Below are 16,800 nucleotides of genomic sequence, written 5' to 3'. Positions count from 1 at the left end.
CCCCCTTGTTGGATGATGAACACCACTAACTGTGTAGGATTACACGAACCCTCAATGCCGGAGTTAACAAGCTCCACAATATTCAATGTTCATATTTAAATAACCTTAGAGTGCATGAAAGATCAACACAACTAAACCAAGTACTAACATAGCATGCACACTTGTCACCTTCACACTATGTAGGAGGAATAGATCACATCAATACCATCATAGCAATAGTTAACTTCATAATCTACAAGAGATCATAATCATAGCCTACGCCAAGTACTAACACGGATGCACACACTGTCACCATTACACCGTGCAGGAGGAATAAAACTACTTTAATAACATCACTAGAGTAGCACACAGATAAATTGTGATACAAAACACATTGCAATCATAAAGAGATATAAATAAGCACTTCACTATGCCATTCATAACAGCGAATAAGTATTCTCGTGAAATATAGCCTAAGAGACCCACACGGTGCACACACCGTCACCTTTACACACGTGGGACAAGGAGTCTCCGGAGATCACATAAGTAAAACCCACTTGACTAGCATAATGACATCTAGATTACAGGCATCATCATATGAATCTCAATCATGTAAGGCAGCTCATGAGATTATTGTATTGAAGCACATAGGAGAGAGATTAACCACATAGCTACCGGTACAGCCCCTAGCCTCGATGGAGAACTACTCCCTCCTCATGGGAGACAGCAGCGGTGATGAAGATGGCGGTGGTGTTGATGGAGAAGCCTTCCGGGGGCACTTCCCCGTCCCGGTGGCGTGCCGGAACAGAGACTCCTGTCCCCCAGATCTTGGCTTCGCGATGGCGGCGGCTCTGGAAGGTTTCTCGTACCGTGGTTTTTCCGTCTCGAGGTTTTAGGTCCAGGGGCTTTATATAGGCGAAGAGGCGGCGTCAGGAGGTCAACGAGGCGGTGACACGCTAGGGGGGCACGGCCCAGGCCCTGGCCGCGCCACCCTGTCGTCTGGGGCCCACAGGGCCCTCCTCCGCGCGGCCTCGGGTGTTCCGGAAGCTTCGTGGAAAAATAGGATGCTCGGGCGTTGATTTCGTCCGATTCCGAGAATATTTCCTTACTAGGATTTCTGGAACCAAAAACAGCAGAAAACAGGAAGTGGCCCTTCGGCATCTCGTCAATAGGTTAGTTCCGGAAAACGCATAAATATGACATAAAGTATGCATAAAACATGTAGATATCATCAATAATGTGGCATGGAACATAAGAAATTATCGATACGTCGGAGACGTATCAGGAGGACATCAGCTACCGCAGCAAACCGTGTAAAAGTAGCCTGGCCGACGGTGCGAGATGGCTGCGACACCAGCGAGAGGTCACAGGGTGATTGATATGTCTCAAACGTATCTATAATTTCTTATGTTCCATGCTAGTTATATGACAATACTCACATGTTTTATATACACTTTACATCATTTTGATGCATTTTTCGGCACTAACCTATTAACAAGATGCCGAAGCGCCGGCTTCTGTTTTCTCGTTGTTTTTGGTTTCAGAAATCCTACACAGGAAATATTCTCGGAATTGGACGAAACAAAAGCCCACGGTCTTATTTTCCACGGAGCCTTCCAGAACACCGAAGAGGAGATGAAGAGGGGACGCGAGGCGGCCACACCATAGGGTGGCGTGGCCCCACCCCTGGCCGCGCCGGCCTATGGGGTGGGCCCCTCGGGCGCCCCCCGACTCCGCCCCTTCGCCTATTTATTCCTTCCATCGCGAAAACCCTAGTACCGAGAGCCACGATACGAGAAAAGTTACTGAGACGCCGCTGCCGTCAATCCCATCTCGGGAGATTCTGAAGATCGCCTCCGGCACCCTGCCGGAGAGGGGAATCATCACCGGAGGGCTCTACATCACCATGCCCGCCTCCGGACTGATGCGTGAGTAGTTCATCTTTGGACTATGGGTCCATAGCAGTAGCTAGATGGTTGTCTTCTCCTATTGTGCTATCATGTTTAGATCTTGTGAGCTGCCTATCATGATCAAGATCATCTATTTGTAATGTTACATGTTGTGTTTGTTGGGATCCGATGAATATGGAATACTATGTCAAGTTGATTATCGATCTATCATATATGTGCTATTTATTTTCTTGCATGCTCTCCGTTGCTAGTAGAGGCTCTGGCCAAGTTGATACTTGTGACTCCAAGAGGGAGTATTTATGCTCGATAGTGGGTTCATGCCTCCATTGAATCTGGGACGATGTGACGTAAAGTTCTAAGGTTGTGGATGTGCTTGTTGCCACTAGGGATAAAACATCAATGCTTTGTCTAAGGATATTTGTATTGATTACATTACGCACGTACTTAATGCAATTGTCTCGTTGTTTGCAACTTAATACCGGAAGGGGTGCGGATGCTAACCCGAAGGTGGACTTTTTAGGCATAGATGCATGCTGGATAGCGGTCTATGTTCTTTGTCGTAATGCCCTAAGTAAATCTCATAGTAGTCATCATGATATGTATGTGCATTGTTATGCCCTCTCTATTTGTAAATTGCCCAATTGTAATTTGTTCACCCAACATGCTATTTATCTTATTGGAGAGACACCACTAGTGAACTGTGGACCCCGGTCCATTCTTTTACATCTGAAATACAATCGACTGCAATCATTATTCTCTGTTGTTCTTTGCAAACAAACATCATTCTCCACACCATACGTTTAATCCTTTGTTTACAGCAAGCCGGTGAGATTGACAACCTCATTGTTAAGTTAGGGCAAAGTATTTTGATTGTGTTGTGCAGGTTCCACGTTGGCGCCGGAATCCCTGGTGTTGCGCCGCACTACACTCCTTCACCAACAACCTTCACGTGGCCTTCATCTCCTACTAGTTCGATAACCTTGGTTTCTTACTGAGGGAAAACTTGCTGCTGTACGCATCACACCTTCCTTTTGGGGTTCCCAACGGATGTGTGCTTTACCGTCACAAGCAACTTTTTTTCTGGCGCCGTTGCCGGGGAGATCAAGACACACTGCAAGGGGAGTCTCTCACATCCAATCTCTTTACTTTGTTTATTGTCTTGCTTTATTTTATTTTCTGTTTTGTTTGCTTTCTTTATATCAAAAACACACAAAAAATAGTTACTTGCATTTACTTTATTTATTAGTTTACATTTGTTTATTTCATCATGCTTCTCCCTAAGTTACTTTGAAAGATATATCGGTAGGGCATGGGTCCATCATTGGAAGAGATAATATAGAAGAATTTTTCACTCATGTTAGTACGGCTAAAGATTTTGAAGATAGATCCTTGATGGAACTTGCACCTAATTATGAAATTGCTACTGCCTCTTTAGTGCACATGTTGGAAGCTAGATTTGTTAATCTTAATCCTATAATGCAACATATGTTTCTTACACTCTGCGATATGGAAGAAGGAGAAAAGAAAGATTTTGTTTTAGAAACCCGTCTTAGAGAATTTGGCGATGTAGCTAGAGAAGCTAGGAAAGTCTTTATTAAACATAAGATGCTTGGGTGTTATACCAATTTTGCAAATACCCTTGAAAAGATGGAAAAAGATAGGCTAAAATATACTAATAAAACCAATTGTGAGGGGGAGATTAAATACCAATACCTCATAAACTCATAGGAATGCATGAGGCACTAGAAAAGAATTTTGCTTGGATTGTTCCTGAAAATTTGTTTGAGGAGGACAGTAAGCCTAAGAGTAACGAAAGAGGAGTTTCTTACGTAGATAAGATACAATGCATAGTTGAGAAAACTCCAAACTCCTCTGTTGATGCTTCTTCTCTTGATATTACTTGATTTTACACTTTTTGCGCCTAGCTGAAAGGCGTTAAAGAAAAGCACTTCTTGAGAGATAACCCATGATGTTTTTATTTTACTACTGTTTTGTTGTGTCTTGAAAGTTGTTACTACTGTAGCAACCTCTCCTTATCATGTTTATTTCATTGTTGTGCCAAGTAAAGTCTTTGATAGTAAAGTTGATACTAGATTTGGATTCCTGCGCAGAAACAGATTTTTACCTGTCACGAATTTGAGTAGATCTCTCTGTAGAAAACTTGTAAAATGCTGAAAAAAATCATGCGTGATCCTCAGATATGTACGCAACTTTCATTTAATTTGAGATTTTTCATCTGAGCCTGTTAAGTGCCTCGAAAAAATTCGTCTTTACGGACTGTTCTGTTTTGACAGATTCTGCCTTTTATTTCACATTGCCTCTTTTACTGTGTTGAGTGGATTTCTTTGTTCCATTAACTTTCAGTAGCCTTGGGTAATGTCCAGAAGTGTTAAGAATGATTGTGTCCTCGCTGAACATGTGAATTTTTGATTATGCACTAACCCTCTAATGAGATTGTTTTGAGTTTGGTGTGAAGGAAGTTTTCAAGGGTCAAGAGAGGAGGATGATATGATATGATCAAGAAGAGTGAAAAGTCTAAGCTTGGGGATGCCCCCGTGGTTCATCCCTCCATATTTCAAGAAGACTCAAGCATCTAAGCTTGGGGATGCCCAAGGCATCCCCTTCTTCATCAATAACTTATCAGGTCACCTCTAGTGAAACTATATTTTTATTTCGTCACATCTTATGTGCTTTACTTGAAGCGTCTGTTTATTTTTATTTTTGTTTATGTTTGAATAAAATCGGATCCTAGCATTCCTTGTGTGGGAGAAAGACACGCTCCGCTTTTTCATATTGAACACTGGTGTTCTTAGCTTTACTTTAATGTTCATGGCGAAGTTGAAAGCCGCTTCGTTGATTGCTATTTGGTTGGAAACAGAAAATGCTTCATGTGGTAAATGGTATATTGTCTTGAATAATTTGATACTTGGCAATTGTTTTGAGCTCTCAAGTAGATCATGTTTAAGCTTTTGCATCATGTAGTTCAAACCTATTAGTGGAGAACTACTGTAGAGCTTATTGAAATTTGGTTTGCATGATTGGTCTCTCTAAAGTCTAGATATTTTCTGGTAAAAGTGTTTGAATAACAAGGAAGACAGTGTAGAGTCTTATAATGCTTGCAATATGTTCTTATGTAAGTTTTGCTGTGCCGGTTCATACTTGTGTTTGCTTCAAACAACCTTGCTAGCCTAAGCCTTGTACTGAGAGGGAATGCTTCTCGTGCATCCAAAACCTTGAGCCAAAACTTATGCCATTTGTGTCCACCATAACTACCTATTATGTAGTATTTTTCTGCCATTCCAAAGTAAATTGCTTGCGTGCTACCTTTAAAATTTCATTCCTTGTCTTTGCAATACATAGCTCATGGGAAAGTAGCCTAAAAACTATTGTGGTAATGAATATGTCGCTTATGTATCTTAGTTCTTATAAGTTGCTTGTTGAGCGGTAACCATGTTTCTGGGGACGCCATCAACCTGCTACACCTTTGTTGAATATCATGTGAGTTGCTATGCATGTTCGTCTTGTCTGAAGTAAGGGAGATTTCTCATGATTAAATGGTTTGAGTATGCATATTGTTAGAGAAGAACATTGGGCCGCCAACCAAAGCCATGTATCATGGTGGAAGTTTCAGCTTGGACATTAATCCTCAATCTCTTATGAGAATATTATCTATTGTTGAATGCTTAAAGCATTAAAGAGGAGTCCATTATCTGTTTTCTATGTTGTCCCGGTATGGATGTCCTTAAGTTGAGATCTATCAAAATTGAGAAATCAAATGCGGTCTATCTCCTTGGATCTTTGTACAGGTGGCATAGAGGTACCCCTTTGTGACACTTGGTTGAAACATATGTAATGCAATGATAATCCATGGAAGTCCGAGCTAATTAGGACAAGGTGCGGGCACTATTGGTATTCGATGCATGAGGCTTGCAACTTATAGGAGGTTTTATGCATAATACATATGAATTATTACTACCGTTGACAAAATTGTTTTCATGTTTTCAAAATAAAAAGCTCTAGCACATGAGTAATCCATGCTTCCTCTGCGAAGGGCCTTTCTTTTACTTTATGTTGAGTCAGTTTACCTACTTCTTTCTATCTTAGAAGCAAACACTTGTGTCAACTGTGTGCATTGATTCTTACATGTTTACTTATTGCACTTGTTATATTACTTTATGTTAACAACTATCCATGAGATATACATGTTACAAGTTGAAAGCAATTGCTGAAACTTAATCATCCTTTGTGTTGCTTCAAAACCTTCTATTAAGAATCTATTGCTTTATGAGTTAACTGTTATGCAAGACTTATTGATGCTTGTCTTGAAAGTACTATTCATGAAAAGTCTTTGCTATATGATTTAGTTGTTTAGTCATTATCTATTTGTTAACAAACTATAGACCATTTCTTCGAATCACTTCATTCATCTCATATGCTTTACAATAGTATTGATCAAGATTATAATAGTAGCATGTTAGATCTTGTGAGCTGCCTATCATGATCAAGATCATCTATTTGTAATGCTACATGTTGTGTTTGTTGGGATCCGATGAATATGGAATACTATGTCAAGTTGATTATCGATCTATCATATATGTGCTATTTATGTTCTTGCATGCTCTCCGTTGCTAGTAGAGGCTCTGGCCAAGTTGATACTTGTGACTCCAAGAGGGAGTATTTATGCTCGATAGTGGGTTCATGCCTCCATTGAATCTGGGACAGTGACATAAAGTTCTAAGGTTGTGGATGTGCTGTTGCCACTAGGGATAAAACATCAATGCTTTGTCTAAGGATATTTGTATTGATTACATTACGCACAGTACTTAATGCAATTGTCTGTTGTTTGCAACTTAATACTGGAAAGGGTGCGGATGCTAACCCGAAGGTGGACTTTTTAGGCATAGATGCATGCTGGATAGCGGTCTATGTTCTTTGTCGTAATGCCCTAAGTAAATCTCATAGTAGTCATCATGATATGTATGTGCATTGTTATGCCCTCTCTATTTGTAAATTGCCCAACTGTAATTTGTTCACCCAACATGCTATTTATCTTATTGGAGAGACAACACTAGTGAACCGTGGACCCCGGTCCATTCTTTTACATCTGAAATACAATCTACCGCAATCATTGTTCTCTCGTTGTTCTTTGCAAACAAACATCATTCTCGCACACCATACGTTTAATCCTTTGTTTACAACAAGCCGGTGAGATTGACAACCTCACTCGTTAAGTTGGGGCAAAGTATTTTGATTGTGTTGTGCAGGTTCCACGTTGGCGCCGGAATCCCTGGTGTTGCGCCGCACTACACTCCTTCACCAACAACCTTCTTGTGACCTTCATCTCCTACTGGTTCGATAACCTTGGTTTCTTACTGAGGGAAAACTTGCTGCTGTACGCATCACACCTTCCTCTTGGGGTTTCCAACGGACGTGTGCTTTACCGTCACCAGCAGTGATCCACAAGACACTTCCAGAGAGGCATGCCCAAAGCGAGGCCCCCAAGAATAGTAGGCTAAGACGGAGGGACGGAGCCCATCACTTCGAATAGGAGAGACATCATCAGGACGCCTTCAACAAGGGAACGACACCCGCAGGTGCCGCCGTCACCGGCATAGGCCATAGCCATGTGCAGCTTTCGCCGAAGTCCAAAACCCGATCGAAGTTTCGGACGCCAACGCGAGGACGTAGAGCAGACATAGCAGAAATCACTGCCACACCCCGAACTAAAGTCATATCCTGAACTAGCCCCAACTCGACTCAACCGCAAGGTGAACGCCAACTGGCTGGCAATGCCCGACCAGGCCCAGATCTAGACATCAATAACGCTAGGTCAACGGCAATCCGACGAACCCACCATCCCCAGGGCATCAACACCTACACATGCACGACCAAACTGATCGGAGGGAAAAAACCAGACTACAACCGCCGGGGTAGCTACAGTACTGGGCAAGCTGCCAACCCGGCGAGCAAGCGGCGGCCCAGGGACCCGTCCGAGATAGCCAACCAGGACATCGCACCCAAGCGACACCAAAACCGTAGGAGAGCCCCGAGAACATGGGACTCCGACGTCAATGGACAACTAGGTCGCCGGACCCGGGCCCAGCGGACCTAGAACAGGGCCAACCATGGCTGAGGTGACCACTAGCAGGACCAAGGCCACCAACAGCGAGAGGAATTGACCGGGCCCCAACAGGCCCAGATCCCACTGCCTCGTGCAAACCCTAGGCATCCACGCCGCCGGCGGACGAAGCAGCGGCGCGCGCGAGGACCCCTCCACGCCGCGGACGCCAGCCTCGCGGCCCCCACGGCCGGAGCTGCACCGGACAGAGCCGATTCCGGCGAGCCTCACCACGGCCAGGGCACGGTCCGCCCAGTCGGGCCCTGCAGGCGCGCGGTGGGAGGGGAAAGCCGCCGCAGCCAGCACCGCCCGGGCTTTGCCCAGCGGCTCCCGCCGGCGGCGGTGGTGGGGGAAGGGGGAGAGGTGGCGCTAGAGGTGGGGGGAGGCGGGGGCGCTCCGATCGCCCCACGGGGGGAGCGACAGGACTGGGTGGGGGAACCTACTCTCTGTTGACTGCCGCGTAAATTCGATGCAACTTAGAGCATCTCCACCGGCGGCCCCGATAGTGGCCCCGATAGCGTTTTGGGGGACAACGTGGTTTTTGGGCTCGCACCGGTGCGCCCCAAATGGTGCCGACTAGTTTTGAGCCCACTAGAATCGCCGGCATCCCCGGTCGGCCCCTTCGCATAGGGCGCGTATCGGGCGCGCTGGCGCCTCGCGGCACGACGGTTTTCGCGGGTGGGGGCGCCTTGTCAGTAAGAGGACGCGACGGTTCGCATCGGCCGCGACGCGGGAAGGTTGGTCGTCAGGGTTTAATGGTCTCCCGCGTGGAAACCAAGGCGGCCACGAGGGCAGCGACTGGCCACGCGGCGTCCAGTCGCCTACGCCGTCGTAAATGCGGGTAGTTGCCACCGCTCTCCGTCCACCATCGCGGTGCTATCCTCTCATCTCCACCACCGCTGCCGCTCCATTCTATCCTCTCCACCTCAAAATGCTGCGCCGTCGGAAGACGACGTACTCCATGCTTGGTCTCAACGGCCGCGTGCTGCCTCCACCACCACCGCAGCCGGAGCCGGAGCCCGACGCGGAGTACAGCTCCGACGTCGACGAGGACCCATGATTCGCGGCGTGGCACGAGGCCTACGTCGCAGATGCGGAAGCTGAGGCGGCGGAGGAGGCGGCCAGTGGGGTGAGCAGCCGCAGGCCCACGCCGACCCGGAGCAAGCGGCGATCCTAACGTCGTTGAACGCGCAACGCTTCCAGGGGTTGAAGGAGGAGGAGCGTGAGTTCGTCAACGACGCAAACCTCGAGCGTGTCCTCGAGATCTCGCGCCAGCGAGCGGCCACGGAGGAGGCGGGACGCCTTCTCATGGAGGTGGAGCGACAGAAGTTGTGCGAGCTCAACCCCAGTCGCCATAATGAGGCGTTCTCGTGCAAGCAGACGAGGCGCGCCGAGATCGAGACTTCTCGGCAAAGGCTGGAAGCACGGGGATAGCGCCGCCGGCAAGCTTCTGCGAGGCCGGCCGAGCCATGCTTCTCGGCATGAATCCATAATGCAAACATGGGAGCGGAAACAATGTTGCACACGTGCATCTCCATATAGCCACACACAAGAACAATGAACGATCCTAAAGCAGACCGGGTGGATAATAGATTCAAGTATGTATGGAAAGAAAAAATAATGAAAGGCCCGCTAAAGTAACATAAATAATAGAGAGCAAAGCGTAGACCATTCTTCTTCATCCTTTCAATCTCGCAGCACGGATATCCCCTTTGATCTCATGGTACAGCCTACATACATGTCAAAGCACATGCCCGGTTAATTTTGTCTTTAGTGAAGTCGTAGAAATTTCTGAGTTTCGAGTGGTAGTTAACCTGCTTGTTGCTCAAGCGCTGTCTGAGCTGATAGGACAAATTTCTAAATTTGCATTATTTCTATGAATGTACAATTACTGATATTTTTTTGCTGGATAGAAGTATGAAAGCTCAGAAACGATGACCTAGAAATAAGACCTTTTTTCAGTTGACTTATATTGGTTTTTGTAAATGAGACGAAGCTTTTAGAATCTAAATGCTCGTATGTACACAACTATATACAGTAATATATTTGAACATTATTGTGTGCATGGCTGCCAAACGAACCAGCTTATAAAAAATAAGGAAAAGACCAAAGAGACCACCCCTCTAGACATGCCTCATGACAATAGCTCCTCTAACCTACTACAAAGCTAAGTATCCTAACACTATAACAAATATTAAGCATATGTAAGTAAAAGTATGTAGCGTAGTCGCATCTAATTATCTATCATGGAGTAGCAGGCCAAGTTCTAGCGGAAGGTCCATGGGGAATGACCTTACTTAGCACTAGCCTACTTATTATATGTCAGGGGTATTCACCTGCTGAAAATTAAATACTCACCAAACTTTGGCTGTGAATGATGTTTCTCACTTACATCCATCCATGTTCACCAAGCTATAAGTAGCAAGTTTCATGTTCCGCCCGCACATTTCATTCCATCATGTTCACTGGAGCATATAGCAACCTTCTCTTTCACTATAGTTAATCTGCATTTTCATAAGAACACTTCAGATTACGTGTTGGTAGCACTAGCTTATTACATTGAAGCATTGGTGTCAATCACAAGACCAGACATTCGTGGTGATGATGGGGGCAACACCAAAGACATGTAAGAAAAAGTGGGAGTGGGAGGCATCGGGAGTAGTGTCGAGACACGAAGGTAACATTGCGCAGCCGGAGTACTAGAAAGGGTTGCTCTTGAACAGATTCTATCTCCATGAGATGCTCTTCTGAGGCGAAACGGTAAGCTGCGATGAGGGCTATCGGATGAAGAATGTACAGCCTGAATTCATCCGGGCACGCCGAACCCACAACTAGCTGAAGATGAAATTGCAGCCGCACTTCATCAGGTCTGCAGCTGATTGAGTCCTTACATATTTTGTGGCGCACAACCAATCAATTGTAGTAATCAACAGCCTTGAAGTATGACGGAACAAACTAGATTAATATGATTACGGGATTTGTTCAATGAATATTACATGATTTTAGAGTTGTACTAGTACAATTTATCTCAGCGGTGGACACCGGTGCTACACAGGTTTATCAGGCCCATCAGGGTAGAGCACAACACTTGCAGAGAGAAATCCCTGCCCACGTTCATGCCGAGAACCATTGCTTCTTCATGAAGCCAGTTTATTGCCTGACTCGCAACTTGTAGATGCAAACAGACATGTTAAGCTGGAGTATATGTCCTAAAGCAACGCATTTCGTTCAAATAAAAAAGCAACACATGTAAAGACAGGCAGAAAAAACGTCGAAAGATCGATGACGCGTCGAGGAACCAATTGTTCCGCCAGCCCTGAAGAGAAAGAGCTATGTCTTTCTATGATCCCTTCCAGGAACGGTCCCGTTCCAGCATTCCACGGATGCAGGTCACGGCCACACCCTCCAGCATGGCAAGAACCCCAGGAAGCCACGTTTAACCATCGATTCGTACAAATTCGTCCCCCACACTAGCCTCGACTATTGCCTTATTCTTCTCAATCCATCAGGGCAAGACAAGAAGATGGATTTAATAAAAATATCACAAGACAATAAATAGGAGATAAAAAGTGAACTAAACTCTTAATTTTACATGGTATATGTTGAGTTACATTAGACATTCCTTGAAAGAGAAGTAGTCGCAGCAGACACACCAAAGCAATCAGCAGTTCTCTCGGACCACCAAGCTGGAGCTCCCCCTATCAACTTCTGAAGCTGATGCATGTATTCCGTACTTCATCTTTTAGCTTTATGCGTACATATTTTGTGGCGCACAACCAATCAGCATTGTAGGAATCAACAACCTTGATGTATGATGGAAGAAAACAGATTGATATGATTACAAGATTTGTTCAATGAATATTACATAATTCTAGCACCATACAGTTTAATTCAGCGGTGGACACCAGTGCTACACAGGTTTATCAAGTCCATCAGGGTAGAGTACAGCACTTCCAGTGACAGATACCCGAGAAACCTACGCTTCTCAAACTCAGGATTGTCTGTTGACATCTTCCCATCCTCCACCGGGTGATCGATAGTTAGGTACCAAGAAATGCACCCGTAGGCATCGTCTGGGTCAACATGTGCCACCAGGCCAAGTGTCTCTCCTTGGTCAAGATCAAAGTAAAGGCACAGGAAATCTCTTGTCACGTTCATCCCGAGAACCACTGCTTCTTCGTGAAGCCAGTTTATTACCTGGCTTGCGACCTGCAGATGCAAGCAACATGTTATGATGAAGTAGGTGTCAAAGCAGCACATTAAAGACTGCCAGACACTCCATACTATAGCGAGGAAGACAATTTCAGTCAGTGCCTCCACTGTATAGCTAGTTCAATATAAGAGCCTTACTCATCTTGTTCTACTGTATAAAGTGATATCAGCCTTGTCCAACAAAGTAGATGTTCTCAGCCTCTGAACTTCTCTTACAGTGTGATGGTATTAACTTCTAAAATAAGGAAGCATGGCAATGATCCTAAAATGTATCATATTTATTCTCTACACCAAAGTCATACTGAGCTCACACATTTTGACTAGTTAGACACACTATGCGTGCATATCGATGGACACAGCAGATGGCTGTCCCAAGGAAAACATAGTAAAACGAGGTGCAGACACTGAACAATGAACGAACATTGCTCTCAATCATAGGACACTTTCATTTAGTACTAAATTTTGGTTACAATATTAAGTCAAGTGGCTCCTAAACTATCCCGAGTCCCTGACCCAAGTGATGCTTCAATCTTCTGAATCATAAATACTTCTGACAGTAGTAACGTTAATAAATTAACCCAATAAGCATCCAGACAAAAGAAAACTCAAGGGTTTTATCACAAGGTTACCTGCTGCAGAAGCATCGTTGGGAGGTCTTCCAAGTCACAGTTGTAACTGTTTATCAAATACCCATCAGAGGGCTTCCTAGTCAATGATCCAGCAATGCTTGGAGATCCTTCACCCAACAAACTTATTTGGCCATCTTTCAAGATAATCTTTGTATTGAACTGTGACCTGGATTTGTACTTCGGTTCGTCTTTATCTGAAGGATTCGTGGGTCGATCAGATGCCAAAATAGGCTGCGGAACTCTTAAGCAGAGAGACCAGGAAGAAGTTCGAGAATGCCATGTAGGAAGAGACCGCAGATGGAGATACGGAACCCTGCTAACCTGCATTAGTGAAAGGAAGTTAGAACGACAATCAGCAATCATGGTACATTGCATTAATAAACAGGAAAAATAGTAGTTATACCACACTCTCCAGCTCCAGGTGTACTTTGTTTGAAAATATCCTATGAGACACTGTCATGCAGAAATGACTTAGCAAGCCACAATCATCAGCTGCAGCCTGAGCGGGACTCGGGTAGCGGACAATATTACGATATTTCTCCCTGACTTTCTTAAGAATATTCTCATGAAACATATGTAGCAAGCAAATTTCCAGACTTTTGGGGTTAAGAAACCCTGAGGCATCCCTTTTCAAAGGCTCCTGCTTTCCATTGGTGGTAGCTAATACAAGATTCGCTGCATCCTCTGAATTAGTGTGCTCTTCATGGCCAACCATTTCTGACTCACTATCATGCCCAGAATCCGTCAGCGAAAGGCACAACAAACTCTCCTGGCCAATCGCTAATTGGAGAAAATCATCACGCATTCCGGTTACGTTAATGCCTTCAGATTGGACAAATGTCTCACGGATCACCATATCAAATACCTACAAAGACATACACTAAGCTAAGCATAGGGTGGTATAGATAAATAAAGGCAAATAGAGAGGGCGTAATTTTTCGCAACAATAATTTTCCATGGACGACTGGTTGGTCACAAGGATGAGTTTGCAATAATCTGTAAGCATTTAGATACCTGCTCCTCAAATATTGACTTGTGGATATTGCGGAGGATGGAATGCGCGTGTTTGACAGACTTGTTGACATAATCATTCTCCAAGGTATCCATTTCCTCGGCAGAACTGCTGCTTGAGACACCATTCAGTTTGCAAGCGTAGTTTTCAGCACCGTTGGCACCGTCCCCACGAAACTGAAGACTCAAGAAACGGCATGACTTTTGGGGAACTTGTACAGATAAAGTACCCACTGAGTCTTGATCAATTGGAATTAAAGCCATCGATGAGAACCGGGGCATCGCTGCCGTGTCTAACTGAGAAGTGTCAATTACATCAAACATGAAGGTTTCGCTTCCTGGACCAGTCCCACGCTGCCTCTTAACTTTCCAGTTCTGTTGCAATCTGCCAATCCAATAACACCGCTTATGGCACAAACACCAGTGAAGCAAACCCGAAGTTCACAGTTCCTGCAACAAGACGAACCTGATTAACGAGCCGTAGAACCTAGCCTCCTTCTGGAACTGCTGCTCCATCGTTTTGGCCGATTGCTTGAAGTACCGTCCCAAATGCTGAAAGGCGCCAACAAATAAAAAAAGATTGCAGCAGAAGGAAGCATAGCAAGTCCATGGTGCAAGTTCAAACATGGGCTACTCGAAACATTTTCTATTGTAGTTCATTTCAGGTTCAGCTCCCATTTTCTTACTGGTAAGCTGAGGAATCCCATGAGTTCATTCCATGCTACCGTGTGTCTTCTGCTAATCGGATGTAAATGCTCTAATAGTTTGGAGTACTGCAGGGGCTACGGTCGGTAGACCAACATACCCGAAGTTGCTGGAGCTTGGTGGCCGCGGAGACCGCCATGTCGACTAGGACTTCGTTGGGCGTCGACTTGGGCTTACTCGCCGTAGCGACGGTCACAGCGTCATTTGCTTCGACCTGCATCATCACGGGGCCCATCATAATCAGGAACATCACAACCGGCGAGATGCCGGGTTAGTAATCGTATGTACGGATATGCGCAGACCGTGCTGATGAGGTCGAGGACGACGGTGAGCTCCTGCTGCGCCTGCTGCAGGCTCTCCATGAGGCCCTGCCACGGCCACGCCTGCTGGGCGGTCTCCTCCGCGGCCTTCTTGGCCTTCTTGGCGTCCCTCTCGATGACCCAGGAGAAGTCGATGCGCCGGATCGCGGCGAGCCGCTGCTCCTCGCTGCTGGTGTCCCTGCAGCCGCGGATCGACGGTGTGAGTAGGCGAATTGGATCGAGAAAGGGGGGTGGGAGGGAGTGGTTGGGCGGCTTACGGCGGGTAGTGCTCGTTGCCGGCCTCGTCAATGGCCTCGAGGCGCTTGATGGGGAGCTTGTCGAGGTCCAGCCGCACGTCTTCGTCCATGGCCGCCATTTGCCGGAGCTCCTTGAGCGAGCGGTGGGCTAGATCGGGAGGAGGAGGGGGCGGGGGCTTAGAATGGGGAGTTGGTGGTGACGCAGCCTTGGGTTCCCGGGTAGAGGTCAAGAGTGGTAGGTAGGTAGTTGCCGGCGGCGAGCGGCGAGCGGCGAGCGGTGGCCGGCGGGATTGGGCGGCGAGCGGAGGCTGGAAGAGAGATGCGAGAGAGGGTTTGGGGTTTGCGGTGGTGGTGGGGACCGGGCCCCCAACAAAGGAAATGATCAAGCCAAATGGACCTGGCCCATCCGATGGATCATTTGGCAAGATAAACTAAGGAGGCTCCGAGAAAAAACAAAAACAAAAAAATATGAGCTGAGATTTAAGCTCGGCTGTAAGAAAACCCCAATTCAAATGCTTTCAGTTCATTTAAAACTGAACATCATGACTCGATGAGGAAAACTTCTACTACCAACATCCAAGGAAATGGTTCTAAACTAAAAAAATAGCAAATTTTCAAAAGTTCCATATTCTCCTCGAAATAGGAACCAACCAACCGATACAAGATTGAGATCAACGCTGGGGCAAGCAGCACATCAAAGCCCAAGAGAAAAACAAAGAAGAAGAAAAAAGAAAGCAAAGTCGACCAAGTCGGATCGACGAAAACGCTAATGATCCGTCACCGTTGCGCCCTTCGGAGAATTCCCACCACAAACTTAGCCCTCCGAAGCGCCGCATACCAACGCCTTCAAGAAGGGATGCGACGATGACGACGCTGCTGCCCGGATAAATCCTAGGGTTTCCCCCGGTATGCGGGAGGAGTGTGGGGAGGGGGGAACCCAACGCCCTCCAAGAAGGAATGGCGGCGCCCGCAGACGTCACCGCGTTGGTGTCGGAAATCCGACAGGGATTTCTCCCAACCCCCAAAGAACCACGACCCCGGACGCTCCATCGCGCTCCGCCCACCTCACCACCCACCAGCTCGCGCCACCACGGTCTTGGAGTCACTACCGTCGTCTCACCGTGGTCAAGCAACGACGACCGACCGAAACGAGAAGAGACAACCAGGGCCAGGAGGCGGGCCGAACAGCCGGCAACGCGGGAGGGCACAACCTCCACCGCCGCCTGCGGTAGCCGACCGGACGTGGCTCCAGGAGCAAACCAGGCCCCTATCGGCCCGGCCGAGCCCCGCGAGCTCGTGAAGCTCCCATGGCCACGCTGCAGTCAACGCGCCGCCGTCCAGAGCCCCCACAGCACGGGCCGCTCTGTCGCTCGCCGGAGACAAACACAGGGAGCCCGTACCTAGCCCGCCCAGGCCCAGATGGGGCCCAAAGGGCCCAGATCCGGGCCAGGAGCGCGCCGCCGCCAAGCGGCCGCGCCGCCGCCACCAGGCCACCCAACACCGCACCGCCCGAGAGCCGCGCCGCTGCCGGAACGCAGACGATCTAGGGAGCACCGCCGCCAGCCCGGCAGCCCCGCCTGGAGAAGGAGCGCGCCGGGTAGAGGAGGGTCCATCGCCGACGGCACCGCCCGGGCTTTGCCCGGCGGCTCCCGCCAGCAGCGACGACGGGGGAAGGGCGGA

General features: G+C 47.1%; 1 protein-coding gene across 1 annotated transcript; it reads right to left on the bottom strand.

The window, feature by feature from the left end:
* Window positions 1-11,793: 11,793 nt before the first annotated feature.
* Window positions 11,794-15,386, bottom strand: LOC124667806 (mediator of RNA polymerase II transcription subunit 17-like). Its single transcript, XM_047205050.1, has 8 exons — window positions 15,142-15,386; window positions 14,867-15,062; window positions 14,665-14,778; window positions 14,326-14,411; window positions 13,863-14,244; window positions 13,252-13,713; window positions 12,849-13,169; window positions 11,794-12,216 (listed from the first exon to the last, which is right to left on the bottom strand). The coding sequence occupies exons 1-8, from the start codon at window positions 15,237-15,239 to the stop codon at window positions 11,899-11,901; spliced, it is 1,977 nt and encodes a 658-aa protein (XP_047061006.1). The 5' UTR covers window positions 15,240-15,386; the 3' UTR covers window positions 11,794-11,898.
* Window positions 15,387-16,800: the final 1,414 nt, after the last annotated feature.

The sequence above is a fragment of the Lolium rigidum genome, chromosome 6, assembly GCF_022539505.1.
Source record: "Lolium rigidum isolate FL_2022 chromosome 6, APGP_CSIRO_Lrig_0.1, whole genome shotgun sequence".
Classification (NCBI taxonomy): Eukaryota; Viridiplantae; Streptophyta; class Magnoliopsida; order Poales; family Poaceae; genus Lolium; species Lolium rigidum.
Note: the sequence above shows the minus strand (reverse complement) of the source record. Positions and strands in the feature narration are given on the sequence as shown.